The sequence below is a fragment of the Fundulus heteroclitus genome, chromosome 22 (genome assembly GCF_011125445.2).
Source record: "Fundulus heteroclitus isolate FHET01 chromosome 22, MU-UCD_Fhet_4.1, whole genome shotgun sequence".
NCBI lineage: Eukaryota > Metazoa > Chordata > Actinopteri > Cyprinodontiformes > Fundulidae > Fundulus > Fundulus heteroclitus.
This window is the reverse complement of record NC_046382.1, coordinates 34732560-34747984: the sequence shown is the minus strand read 5'-3', so window position 1 is coordinate 34747984 and position 15425 is coordinate 34732560. Positions and strand designations below refer to the sequence as shown.

The window sequence follows — 15425 nt, the reverse complement described above, 5'->3', positions numbered from 1 at the left end:
CCCCCTCGACATCATCCCCTTGCATTACACTCTTAGAAGCATTGCATCAGTACACTAAAAGCAAAAACTAGTTAAACTGAAACTATTGGCCAATACACTCACCAACACAGTAGGGAAACATAATCCATCATTTGTCTGTGTAGATGCCTCTTATTAATGCCCCTCAGACTTAAGAATTACGTGCATTCACAGAAATAAATCAGTTTCATCATCAGACAAACAAAAAATGCATTTGGCAGGCCATTGGTCTTTTTAACAAGCCTCACAATATTTACTTATCTTCAAAGTCTTTGCTATTCGCTTAACAATAATAATAAAATAACCAGCTTTATTTTTGGAGCAAACAAACATCTTTGCATTATCTAAATGACAGTGTTTCATTCAACAAACATCAGTGTTGCTTATTATTTTTGCGTGGTCTCACTTCCAACATTCCCGATGATGTGTTCATGTTTTAATTCATGCACCACTGTCAGGCTGTCTGTCAGGGAAACACACTGAAACACAGAGTCTAAGATGGGCTGGCAGATCCTAAAGTCACACAAAAGCTTCCAGCTTCAAGCACAATCCTTACTTTGGGCTTCATCATAGAGTATCAAACATTTCTTGAGCCACCTTTTCAGTTTTGGCCAGAAAGATCTCCTGTCATCCACGGAAATGCATTTGAATTTCAAAGCTCTGGCAACGGTTTGAACAACGTCTATAATGATGAATGAACCAGTCATCTCATCTCTGACAGTCGATGATAAACATGTCAATTACATAATCAGTGACTTTTTGAGTCAGTCATCTGCAAGTCACAAAATACCTTTTGTTCATGGTATACAGATAGAAAACCACTTTGGTATTTGTTTATGCCAGTGTATAGAAATTAAAACATACAGTGCCCTGCAAAATCATAAATGTGTCTTGAACATCATCACATTTTAAAATCAAAATAGGAAAAGGAGAAAAGTTATTCCCATGTATTTACCAATAAAATGTATTTCAACTAACAAATTTATGCCTAGGTAAAATCCAGTGAAATCATGTAATTTGTAAATAAAGGCCACATATGTGGAATTTAGAAACCCGTCAGAGAAGGGTTTCAGTAATTTTTTGAAGAATGTTACATTAAACGTGAAAAGGGAGAGAAGTTGAGAAAAATTGAATAGTGGAAAAATGCAGTACACAGTAACTTTTTCAGTCTTCTTCTACACCTGCAAAAAGATAAAAAGAACAAAACCAACAGAAAAAGTATAAACAACCAATATAAAGTACAAACGACGAACAACTATGATATCACTGAAAAATATGCTGTTTTACTAGTACAAGATGTATTTAGTTTTAACCAATGCTAAACATAGGGTTTATCTGTAAAGAAGTGTATTTGTAAGCAATTGGAGCCAAACAACTGTGGGTGTTTGTGAGAGTCTGCTTGTATATGTAAGGTTTCGCCATAGGAAAAATGCTCAATAGCAGTTGTGAGAAGCCAGGACAGTTCCCCAGGATGCTGAGGCAGACGCTGGGTAGATCAGTGCCCCAGACATCCAAAAAGGGCAACCAGAGTACGAGAATTTCCTCAGGAAATTCCCCAGCAGCCAAAATGCAGAAGCCCCCAGGGGCTGCAGTGATGAGCCCGTCGACTCCGCCGGCAGCCAGCTATGCAAGAGCAAATCCAGCCACTGGGCCCAGAGACACAAGAACCAAGGGCACACTGCCCCTCCACAGAGCCCTGACAGAGCCAGGGGGTTCAGGCAATGCAAAAAAGCTGCCAGAAGTGAGCAAGCACCCGAACACCCGAGCACCCAGCCCCCTGACACCGAGGACCACCAGTTCGGAAAATAAAAACAAAGTGAAGCTCTGGCATTTTGCAAAGATTTGGCTTAACAGAGGTCTGTTTAGCTGCAGAGATACAGACAAAACTAGTGGGGTAGGGATTTTAACAGCTTAACAGATAGAGTTCATTCATAACTTTAGGAAGTCTAAGGCAACTTTTAATAATATCAGCACCTCTGATCTCCACTCCAAAGGCAGGGCAAATTTTCAATGCTTTTTAACTGGGGCATATCACAGAGCACATGTCCCCATTGAAAAGCGATACAACAGATTGTGACAAGTAAAAACCTCTTTGGCATTGCAAAATCCTCCGTGTGCAGGACTGTACATAAATTCTGCATAGCTGTGGTGCTACATCCCTCATCTAACTGGTTCTAATACAAGCTGTCCCTCCACTGACCAGTGCAGTGGCAGCAGGCAGCTGCCGTCTGTCTTGCTAATGCTAACTGTTATCACCACCACCTGCTGCTGGCACAAAGTTGAAAGTGACATCAAAGATGCATTAATCCGCCTTGGAGGTTCCCACGATGTCACATTCCAAGAGATCAGATACAATTTGGATTCAGGACCACTGAATCAAATGAAAGTCGCTTAAATGTGATTGAAAAGATCAGATTTGACACTGCTTCTAAAATGTCTGACCTGGTCACTTGACCTGCAAATAAAATCAGAGGCCACAATGGGGCCCAAGTCCTGCAGTATACAAATCAGGCCTCATTGACAGACTGACAAGATGAAAGCCATTATTGATAAGAACAAAAAAGAAAAGAAACTGAAAGTGTCTCAATTTTCAATTAATAGAGGGTGGCACAACAAACGGGTGCAAAAAGATCTTCTGGTCAGCTAGGATCAACATTAAACTTGTTTTGCTTTTTGCAAAACACTGGCAGAAAACTATCCCTTTATACTTATATCATTTTTAAAACAGCATCCCAACAAAAAAAGTTTTTGTTGCAATATCATGCTGCAGGTGTGCTATTTCTTAGAAAAGGTGGTCAATAGTGATGGTGACGATAAATGGAAGCTGAATACAGTACCAGAAGAAAACCTGATAGACGCTTCCTAAGACTAGAGACTGGGGTGTAGGTTCACGTTTCAGCAGACAACGCTAAACATACAACCAGAATTAGAGTGAAATGGTTCAGATCACAGCATGCCTCTGTGTTCAAATGGCTTAGTTAGAATCCAGAACTAAATCCAATTGAGAAATTGTGGCAAGGATTGAAAAACAATATTTATAGACGCTTTTCATTTTATCTTACTGAGCTTGAGCTATTTTGCAAAGACCGAGCTGAATATACATGCATTCCACACTTTACATGTTTATTTGTAAGACAAATTATTAGAAATGAATACAGAATTTTCCACTCAATTCACTGTCCTACACTACTTTGAATTGGTGGATCAGATAAAATCCCAATAAAATATGTTAAAATTTGTGGTTTTAACAGGACAAAAATCCTAAAAAGGTGAAGGGGGATGAATACCTGTGGAAAACCGCATCATCCTTTTGAGATCTCTCTCTTTCCAGTCTTTTTCCTTGAGCTCATTGGCATGGGTCATCCTCTGACTGAAGCTACAAAGACACCTTTTCTCTTTATTTTGCCTTTTAGTGGTTTTCCTTGAATGCCACATTACCTACAGTTCCCTCGAGTGTGGAAACACAGACAGCCATGAATAACACCCCCACACAGAGGAGTAGGTGATTGAGCAACATAATGTGGATTTAGTAATTAGAGGCCAGTGGAGTGAGGAGTGGTGGGACATCAATCTTTTGATTTTTTTACTTTTACTTTTACAAGCAGTCCCTCTCAGCACCTTGATTTCCTGTCCATTGATTTTTTCCCCCTTGCATTGTGTTGTCCCTTTTTGTTGCCTCATGTGCCTCTCAGTTCATCTTGTTCCGTCTTTTCAACCATATTAACACATTTTTTACTCTCAAATTATCTAGCAAACGGGATATGACATGAAAATGTGCAGTGTTACATTGTTGTCTCAAGGGCGTAGTTTTTAATTTGTTGTCATTAGCAGATATTTTGTCACTCATATTGTGCTCTGCTTTCTTTAAATTTGTCTTGTTTCTAGTTTGAGCAACCCTTTGTACACTCAGGTATTCTCTTTACTTTCCAATGGTCTAGTATTTAAACCAAATTAAAGTGTACTCCTTTCTCCATTTTGAATTGCATGACATTTTATGTTTTGATACTGTTGAATCCCCATTTTGAGGTAGAACACCCTATTCATTAAAGCCCCGTGCTTAAATAATCATCAACTGTGCCTCTTTATCAGATCTGTGGACACTCATATGACAACCATCTACAGTAAGGTAATCAGTTTATAATTTTTGTATCCAAACTCTTTGGTATTAGGAATGGGTTATCAGGAGGTCTGTACTACCAAGTTAAATACTGTTGTTGATTCTTAACCCAATATTATTCCCCTGATTCACATTGGGAGGTGCACATAAATCTGCAACCACTGAGAACATTAAGGGATAATACAGGGTTGAAGAATGGGTATGACGCATTAATCTGTGGCAAGATCTGAAAACTGCTGTTCACAAACACTCTCCATCTAATCTGACTGAGCCTGAGCTGTCTTGTAAAGAAGAATGGGAAAAAATTTCAGTAACTAGATGTGCACAATGCCCTTTCCAGTTTGTTTGTTAAAAAAATAAAGCGTGTATCATTTTCTACTTCACAATTGTGTACCACTTTGTCTTTCACATAAAATTCCAATAAAATATGTTTATGTTCATGGCTGTAATGTGACAATATGTGAAAACGTTCAAGGGGTACGAATACTTTTGCAAGCCACTGTATCTTCTAGAAACCCATTATTTCCATGTCAACAACGTGATTTTATTCAAAAATATTTGACAGTTAAATAATTTTGTTTGTATTTTCATGTGAACAGCTTCCACTCAGGGCTTAGCCCCTCCCTGCCCATAAAATGCCACCACTGCGTTCACCTTTAGATGATCAGGACTCATTAACACAATAAAACAACGACCTTTGGCAAGAAAGTTGTCAGATAAGGAAAGAGACAAAACAAGGATTAACATTAACAAATTTCCAAGGTGGAGAGCATTTTGAGAGCAGAAGCAGCTACAGTTTGATTTAGGAGCTAGCTTTTCTCCTCTGGACTGGTGAGTCCAGGCCCCCACTTCCAAAACACCACCTGCTCGAATTATTTGGCCCGTCCTACTCTGACTGCTAAAATGATGCTCCCTGTTTGGGTTTGAAATAGAATAGAATAATCCTTCATTTGTCGCTTAATGGGAAAATTCAGTGCTTGCACAAAAAAAGCTCTATCCAGAGTAGGATTATCCAGTTCAGCTTTGATCAGGCCAAGTATTTTAGATTTTGAACTATAGAGACTGACTAAAAAACAAACGCTGACACAAACGACAACTTTAGTGTCCTGCTTGCAGCCAAGGATGGCGGTTTTGTCAGTACTTTCAAATAATTTTCATCTTATCTCTTTTTTTCTCTATTGAGTACTTAAAATGCTGCCAGATAAATGATTTAAAATTAAAGTTTTCTTTAAAGCGTATTGAATAGTTGGATTCAGCCCAACGAGTTATCGCTATTCAACTTAAGAAGCAATTCAATTCTTACTTTGGGGTAGGGTGGGAAAGTCCTAAACATATTTCTTTTGCAAAGTTCACTGTGAGGCTCATTATAGCTTACAATTATGTCACCAGATGAAGTTGGACGGTCAGTGGCTTTAGATGTCAATACACCCTTAACGGTGAAAGCCGAACATTATTGCAGCCTTGTAAATTAGAAAGGAACAAGTCAAACATTTTTGCCTCAAGAATGTCTTTCTGCTGTCGGTTCATTCGAGTCACTTGAATCCTTTCAGCCCATATTCAATTCAGTTTTAAATGCTGCAGTGAGAAGTGACGTTTCTATTAGCGTTGAGAAAAGCTCAAGGCAATAAATACTGGTGACTACCGTAAAAGCATACAAAATGCTTTTATGGTAGTCACTGGAGGATGAGCCTTTGATTATAATGCCTAGTCCCAAATTCAAATTATATCCCTGCAATACAGTGTCAAGAACTTTCTCTTCTTCCATATATATCGAGAGTTGAGCTCAGTTAATCATTATGTGAACAAACATTTGGGGGAAAAAATTACACTTAATTCAACATTTAGCGATCTTAAAATCTCCTTTAAGGCAGAGAAACTGCAGCAAATTAAATTAGCAGACATGGTTCCGATTCACCCTCAGGTCTGCATGCGTGATTTATACCCACACACAACAATACGGCCACTAATTGTTTCCATGTACGCTTTCATGCATGTAATGCCGATGTCAAGCAAAAACAATGAGGAAGTTCCTTTTGGGCTTCTCAAGTTATGAACAACAACTTATTTGATCCGTGGCTATTATGGCAGAAGTATTCAGACCTCCTAAACGTTCACTCAATTTGTCACGTTATGTATTTGAGATTTCATGTAATACACCTATAAAAATAAGTCTCTAATTGTAAAGTGATAGAAGGATCATACCCAGATTACATACGTGATTACACATTCAGCCTCATCTAAGGAAAAAAAAGACTATAGGATTAATCTTTTGCTGCAACTGTCTACCACTTTTGTAAGTTTTTCAAAGCAAAATATAAATGTAATGTTAGTTTTCTGCCGCTCTCTTCACATCCTCTGAAGGCAGTTAAGGCTCTAATTTAGGGCTTTTGCAGTAAAGGGGGCTGAATGCAACTGCATCCATCACTTTTTTTCCACCTCACAGATATGCGGCAGTTTGGCTCCGTCACATAATACCATACTGTATGCAGCTGCTTTCTCTGCTGAACATTGCATTCTTAAGATGGTTGATTAAAACCAACATTGTAGTCGAAGCAAGTAAGACATGTGGTTTGATAAATGCTGCCGATGGAAACGCATATCCGTTGTGTTCATTTGGATATGATATATTTAACAAGTCATTCAGTACAATAGAGTTCCTGTTTTATATGACTTGGATGTTAAACAGCAGTCTGGAGAGACACATTTTTTTTTTTTTTTTACACAATATAGTATATTTCAAGTAAATGTGTAGTGAAAAACAAAAAAAAGTAAATAACATTACCTTTAACAATGAACAGTGTTAAACATTGTTTTTACTAATATCATTGATAATTATGACACTAAGACAAATAAAAATAATCCCGAAAATGTTAATGCTTTAGATTAAATCATACACCATAGGTTACCTGAAACCGAGTTAGATTCAACTCTGTGTTACAGTGTCACAGTATTTTTTTTTTTTTTGTTCAAAGATGCCATTTGCACACAGCAATCACTGCCACCTCTGCTCTGCTCCATCTTTGCTGTGTTACAGTCTCCAGTAGCCACTAAACAAAATGAAACCCACAAGAAACAACGGTATATAAACACAAACCACATCAGCCCACTGACATTTTGGGGGACTTTACAGGCTCTCCAAATGCTGGTTTCTTACCTTGAGATAAAGGTACTATAAGGATTTTAGGGTGCGTAATGGATTTACATTAAGGTAAGGTCTTATCAGATTTTAAATGTTTTCTCATAGCTGCCTTTTAACATAAAGAGTTGATTTAAATCTGAAATCTTCTCCAGAGTTTTGGCCAAAGCAAAAGCCCAAGATCTAGATTTGAGTCCTGAAGCATGAAGATGAGAGAATAAGATGTGTTAATAGGTTCCGCCAAGATAAAAAACATATTTGAAGCCTGTTTAAAGTGACTAATCTTTATCCCCATCTAGCATCTGAGAGGCTATAAGATATCATACTGTAGGCAATAAGGAGGAGAGAGAATCTAAAAAGAGAGGAGATTAGACAAAGCTTATCTGTGTAGATATTAAATCCACCGGAGTATCAGTGACAGACGCTCTGGACTTCAAAGCCTTGAAGCAGCAGCGTGTATCTCAACGGATGATCCATCACGTTACATCATGTCTTCGTTTGGGCTTGTTGTGTAACAGTTTCCATGGCATGCTAATGCGCACTACAGCAGGTTTCTTTGGAAAATAAACTCTCAACAGTTTGCCTCCTTTAGCAGCACTTGTCCAACATAAAAACTTTTTTTATTTAGAATAGAATTTGCAAAAAGCAACATTTGGCCAAAGCATAGAGAGGCTTCCGTTATCTTGAACACCAGGGTGAGATTTGAAGCCACTTTCTGAGGTGTTTGCAGCCGTGGAAACCACAAAACACTCCAGAGTTGACCATTACATTTAAAGTCAGTCTGTCGATGCTGCAGGCTGGTCCAGGTAAGCTGAGAAATGCATGGCTGAAATTTATCACACATTTTAACAGGGAATACAATTATAAACATGACTTTTTAAAGCCCTTTCTAGTTGAACATACAATTTTACCATATACAGTATAGTCTTATAAACTAGAAGAACTGTCTTTTCTAAATTTAAGATTTACATGGACTTACCAAACACGGAATCTGGGTTTGGATACTTGAGATTAAAAGCAACAGTGAATGGAAGCAGTTTGAGGTCTCACCTTTCTATACACAACCAGTCTGTGTTTTACTTCCGAAGATTTAGGTTATATATAAATGTCTGGGGATAAAAGCAGTTTCATCCTAATTCATCAGGAAATAGTCTTGTCTTTTTTTAACCTTTTTCGTAGCACACTTCTGCATTGAGTGACCACTTTTGGATCTACAAAACTAGTTTTCCTCTCAGTTTTGCTCTTATTAACTCAAAGCCTCTCTCTTCTAGCTCATGCAGACCAACAAAAAGAGGGGAAAAAGCTTTTGCCAGATGACAGTGAAGACATGTGACAGTTTGGGATTGATAATTCTTGTTTTCAATAAATACCTCTGTTTGGAGACAAAACTATACAATTTCTCTCATTATCTATTCATTTTGCTGATATTATGCTGTACACAACGGTACATGATGCTACATGAAACACAGGGTAAATCTTATGACCAAAGGCTTTGTCATCTGCAGAAGGTGTCCTACAATGAAAATATGCACTTTTATCTGACCAGATAGCCTGTTATGGGGGGGGGGACACACACATTTGGCACAGTTTTGGTCCATTTTGGCACAACTGTGCAAAAATCACATGTCTGCCTGGCACACTGCCCACTAAAACCTTTGAGGGAACACATATGCTTAAACTGATTCAGTTCAGATTTGTTGCAGTTGTAGTCAAGATGCGGATTTATAAAATCTGAGGCTTCTCTTTAATCACCTATAAATCAGACATGGTAAAATTTGCAATAGTGGTTCCACCTGAAAAATATTCTTTAATGTCTTTGTGTCATACAAAAAACTAACATTTACCTTTCCACTTTATGGCTTTGGAGCTGTACTTGATTAAAATCACAAATGTAATTTCAGGCGAAAATTGCTCCTGAAACCCTCTGGGCTTAAGGGGTTAAACGCGGGCTACACCATGCACCGAAGTAGTTCCAGACCGTACCTCTATGTTTGAAAGGAGAAAAACTTGACTTAGACATTGTTGATAGAGAGGATTGTTTTTTATAGAGAATGTTACTTCCATCCCAGGTAACAAATGAGAATGACTTTGGTTAATAAATAGTAAATTTCTTACTTTAGCTCCTTTGACCTTTAACTGTCCATTTCTTTTAACCATAGGATTACAGCTTTAGGTAGTACTCATTAACTCATCTATGCATCTGACATCTGTGGAGATGACAACTTTGTGTCACAACTACATTCCCTCCATTTCATTTGATCTCCATCCTGAATTCGTGTTTTGTTAGTAGTGACAGCAGTTTACTCTCTCTCTCAAACTAATGAGACGAATATTGAGGGTTTATATTAGTGCTTAGAAACCAGCTACTACCTTATTGTTCATTAAATGTTAGTCAAATTTTTACCCTTATCTGTAAATATCTTAGTGAAGCAGAGCAAATAAACACATTTCAACTGCACTCCCAATTGATCACCGTCTGTATATCCAGCTATGCTAATATAACTGCAGGATGCTTTATATACCAACCATTGTGGTTTCAATACAAATTGAGGCATAAGCATTTCCTGCTTTCACTTTTGCCACGCAGCATGAACCTGATTTCCCTCATCATCTCTTTTAGCTCCCTCCTGTTCCCTCTCCACCTCCCCTGCTCTCATGCGTTGCTTCACAGCTGGAAGTAAACTGCTGGTTTGATCTTCAAGCCTCCAATCAGCACTCATTCTCAAAAACTTTGAATTCAGAGTTTTGAACCAACTTCATGTTCAAAGGAAAACAGAAAAAGAAATATATATATATATAATCCCCCAGCTTAGTTGTTTATCCATATTGCTTCCTTACTGTGCTCAAACGTGGGTTTTTGTGTGTAAGGCTCCCTCAAAGTTATTTAAATTGTTGAATTAAACAGAAACCTTGATACATTTGGTGTGTAAAAATAATTTCATTAAATCTCTGTTGTGTATATGCCAGAAAGACCAAAAGTATGTCACAATGAAAGCCTGTAATTTTAAAGGATGAAGATGAAGAATATGTTCTCACTCAGCTGCAAGTACAAGCACACACACACACTCACACGCACACACACACGCACGCACGCACACACCACTGTGAACATGCTAATCCCAGAAAGGAGAGCAAAGACTTTTTTTAGCAGGCAAACCAAACCACTAGCAAACACACAGATGCACATTAGATAAAGTAATTTGGAAACACTTAAATGTATGAGCTTTCCAAACAATGTCTGAGCACAGCAGGAGCAGACAGGGTTGGTTTTTCAGTTCAGTATAATTATTAATTTAAGTATTTGTTTTATATTTAAATGCCAAATTTCTTTTTGCGTCTCATTGCTCTCTGGTCATACAGTTTGTGAAATACGACCTTGGCCTTTGATATGTTCAGAGTGTTTAAACAGCAGATAATGAGGACACTGCAGATTTTCTTGAGTAAACAATAATAAGCCAGTAAACAAAGAGAGCTGTGCCATCATGAGGAGCAGCAACGAATCTCCCTTTATCTTACAATTAATCTTTTCACAAGAGCAGCAGATAGGGCTCCAAATTATTTCGAGGCTGCAGGGGATGCGTGCTCTGAATAGCAACCAACTCAGAGCTGAACCTCCACATGAGATGGTGGTCTTAAATAAAACTGCTGCCTTCTGTTGTCCAACTTAGTTACACAATAACATATTTATGCTATTTAGCTTCAAAGTAAGCAGACTTTCCAGCAATAAAATGTTTAGGTGTTAGTGTTTAAATAAAATGGTTTTGTTTTGAAAAGTTAATTCTGAGCAACGCATCTTTGAAATGTGGCTGGATATGTTTGGAAGCCAAAATAGTTTGCTTTGAAGTTAACGGAAAAAATCTCAACAGCTATACATCTCAGCCACATCCCTCATTTTACATAACTTTCAGAATTATGCGGCAAATAATGATCTGCCAGTAGTTTTGCATCATTTTTCATATTCCTATTGGGAAACTTTCTAAATATTGGTATTCTTTAATATATATTGATGTTAAAAGTTCTAAGATACATTTATCAACATTTATCAATCAACATCATAAATAGGAATAAATGCAAAAATGACTTGTTATTAGACTCAAAAAGCAACCAATCTTTAAAATCTTGCCAAAAAAAAAACTAATGGTCAGGGTTTATTCATGAGAAACACAACAAGGTTTGACAGCTGGGCCCCGTTTCAGAAATAATGGCCAGTCTACCCTGAGTAGAAAGCTGCTGCTACTCTGGGTAGTTCTCTCATACCCAGCGTTTTTTTGTTTTTGTTTCAGAACAGGTGATATCAATTTAGTAACTGATTACATGTCATAGGTGCAACCTGGAAGGCATAAAAAGGATGTGGCTGCAAATCAAAATGAAGTATGAATATACAGTTTAATCAGCTAAGATCCAGTTATAAGTTATTCTTATGTTTAACCTTAACCAACTAAACCTTTAATTGGCTATAATCAACATTTGTGGTTAATGATGGGATGGTGTGAGATATTGAAATAACTGGTATGTTCATCTTCATCTTTTTGCCAGAATTTGGTTTCATCCCATGCTTCTAAAAATTAGTTGACACTGATTTTGTTGTAGGTGTATAATTTGTGCCAACCTCATTTTAGATTAATCATGTAGGCTATATTTATATGTTAAGTTTAAGTGAAGGAGGCATTATTTGAGTGAAAATATGTGCCGTACATGTTGGGGGGAGAACAAACTAGTGTTTTCATTCTTAGTTCTTTTATTAATCTTGTGGGTCTCTATCTATGAAACAACATTAAACTCTACTACAGCTGAGTGCAACAGTAACATTCATGACAGTGCAACATACATTTTCCTCTGAAAGATTTTCTGTGTCACCTGTGTTATTAAAAAGTTGCCATAAAAACAATGTGCAGCACAGACAAATTGTTCAGAACAGAGAGCGTCCCCTCATTGTGTTAGAAGAGCGATGTGCAGCTGAGAATATTAAGATAAATCAATGGCAGCGGCAAAAAACGGTCACGCTTTAAAATACATTATATTAATCCAGATGATAAGACATTTGAACGTGGTCTGATCAGCCTCTGCCGACAGAGATTTCTGTGGAGTATTTGCGCTCCAGCATAGAGGCACTTCCTTGTGTAGATCTCAGCTAAAAAGAAGGAAAAACTTAGTTTGCCCAAACAACTCTGCTCAGTAGCAGGGTTGTTTCACAGAGGTATATGTTGTCATAATATGACTCAGGGTAAAGGCTTCTGAGCTTTCTGAAACGGTAAAGCCAGGGTATGCAGGAATTTACCCCAGAAATGACCAGGATATGCACTATAACCCAGCTTTCTGAAACAGGGGCCTGATGATATAAAGTCATCTCCTAAAATCAACTCAGTCGAGGTCCAGCACTTCATTTTGTTTCTATCTGGGGTAAGAATCTGTCATTATGTCATAAGAGCATACAGGCTCAAGAGGAGACTAACATCCCAATGGAAATTAAAATGAAACAATTTATTATTATTTTAGAGAAAAGTCTCTTAACCTTCTTGAAAAAAAAAGAAGAAATTGTAAAACATTAATGCCTAGGTCAAACGAAGTTAGCCCTTCAGGAGGGGTATCTCCTACCCTTGATAAACATGGCAGTAAATGTGAGTTTGAAAGATAAACCCCTAGTTCTTCAAGTTGGCCTCGGATCAGGACATAAAACACTTCATCATTGCCCACGTATCTAGATTTTATGCAACAGAAGTTGAAACAGGGTTTCACCATCTATAATGACGACTTCCTGTTAAAAAAAAACAAAAACATTTCAGCTATGGATTTACCTTAATGCTGAGGGAACCTGACTTAATTCTCTTTGTCTTAGATTTATAAGCTTCTGCAGGAGGAACTGAAGGGTGATACATGAACTGCAGGAGAGTTTACTTTTAGCTAAAACAGCTATAATTATCCGACATACATTTTCTTTCATTTTTACCATCAATACTATCATAATTAGAAACATACTAATGGTATACGTTCCTCTGCTGTTGCCGGGCAGAGCTACCACGATTAAGTTTAGCATCACATCCCATCTGGTCAGTGTTTATCAATTAGAAACCAGTCCAGAATAAATATAACCAACACCTACGCACAAACATCTATGACCTGCATGAGTTTACACCTCCTCATTTCATCACGTAGGAGATATTTGATCTTTTGGGTCATTTAAACGCATGACGTTGCATAAGTACATGAGAGGCCTCAAAAGGTATAAACCTGCAGCTGTTCCTATTAAACTCAAATTAAAAGGTAATGCACTATTAAACACACCCAGATGCGCCGAGCGTCTCCAGATAAAGTTGAGAGTTGGATACCGGAGCGAGAGCAGTTTTTAATTGCTTTGGCCTTACCTGCGCTTACAGTGATGGCTTCAATGAACTGGTCTCTCCAGCTGTTGGTTCCTACCAGCAGAGCCAGGTTGGTCTTCTTTATCAGCTTGTCTACAGTGTTCTGTCAAACAAACAGATATATAAAAAACAAAACTATTATCACTGACGATCTGAAATGGGAACAGACGTTTCCTTTTCATTACTATTTTCAGCTTGTGTAATTGTTGACGGTCACAATTACACAAGCGGTCACATAAGCTAAATAGACTTTGGTCTGCTTCTCCATTTAGACCCTTAAAATCAATAGCAAGAAAACACAAAAAACTAAAAATGGAAAAAACAAATCAAGTTTTATTTTTGTTTAGCTGCGTATGTAAATATGTCTCAAACTGTGGCAATTTTCATAACTGAATTGCCAAAGCAGAGAGATAGACTCTTGACATGTTAGAACACGTGTTGAGTTTTGAAGAAGCTCAGCACTTTGTGACATAAAATACTTTAGAGCAGCTTTACTTGTGTATTATTTTCAACAAAAAGCATTCCCCCCCTCCCCCATAAAATAAAATTCTATCCAAATGCCCCCTTGCTAGAGTCTTCTCAAATGGCGACTTAAACACATTTCCTTTAACTGAAGCAGGTCCTTTACCACTTTTGAACATGCCATCAGTAAACCAGTAAGTAAAGAACCCAGGTCAGATCCATCCCACTCAAAGACACTTCCAATTAGCATTTTTCTTGTTGCAGAAAGAAAATGTAAGGCTCGAGTGACTGATTTAGTTTCTGGGACAACCCAGCATCCTTCAAATCTGATAAATCTCATCTAGGAGAATATTTCTGACCTTTTGAAGCCTTGCAGCATACTTTTGTTCCTCAAACCTACAGAGATTGATGTTTGTGTGGATTCCTTGAAACAAATCAGTTGACAGCTGTTTAGATCAAACTATGTTTTAAGTATTATTTTTAACTTTTTCCTTAGTTTTTTTTTAAAACAAGATTTTATGTTTATGTTGTTATCCTATTATTGAGATTTTTTTATGTTAACATGGGTTTTCTGTAAAACCTATGAATTTACAAAAACACAAAAGTTCCATTTAAATGAATAATCATGAATAAATCAATTTGAGGACTAAAGGCCTCCAAACATGGGTCGCGCTACCCGCTACGCCACGAGCGCTCCCGTTTTATTTTAACTTTTAAGTCATCTTTACGCAGCTTATGTGTATAAGTGGTATCTATTTTCAACAATGTAAATCATTTCTCTTTTCTTCTGACACTGGGCTTTTAATTTACTCTCAATTATATTTAGTTTTTAACATGTTCTGTATTCATTGTTCTTACTGTTGTCTTTATCTTTATATATCACTTTTACCAGTCTTTCTAAAGAAAGGAACCGTGCCAGAGTAAGGTAACAAATGCTTTAGCAAGCGCAATCACTCACACATTCTAATCAAAGCAGCAGTGGGAATTGTGCTCCTTCTTTCTCTGCACTTCAGAAGAGAAAAGGGATGCTAATTGTGTTGAATGGTGCTTAGGGATGTAAAAAGTGCCTCGCTGCTGTTGTGATACTCCTTCCTCACCAACACAAACATCCATATTAACTCTGTTGCACGAGGAGTGTGTATTTAGCCACAATTATCTATGTTTTGGGATTAGCATGTCCCCTTTTCGGCACTGATGCTGTTTTTATCTCAATTGTGAACATTGGCTGAACATCGTTTTTTTTTTTTTTAGTTATTATGAGAATTAACTGTAAAAGTGCCAAAACGCTTTGCAACCAGAAGTCACTGCAGAAATGCAGGAATGTGAAAGGCGG

The 15425-nt window shown here is 37.5% G+C and overlaps 1 protein-coding gene across 7 annotated transcripts in view; it reads right to left on the bottom strand.

Annotated features, from left to right (window-relative positions):
- Positions 1-15425, bottom strand: part of slc8a1b (solute carrier family 8 member 1b) — a 182265-nt gene that overhangs the window by 27747 nt on the left and 139093 nt on the right. For all 7 annotated transcript variants that reach the window (XM_036126753.1, XM_036126754.1, XM_036126752.1 and 4 more), the window contains one exon: positions 13634-13733. In XM_036126753.1, the coding sequence (XP_035982646.1) occupies positions 13634-13733 (100 nt within the window). The remainder of the gene's footprint in view (positions 1-13633; positions 13734-15425) is intronic.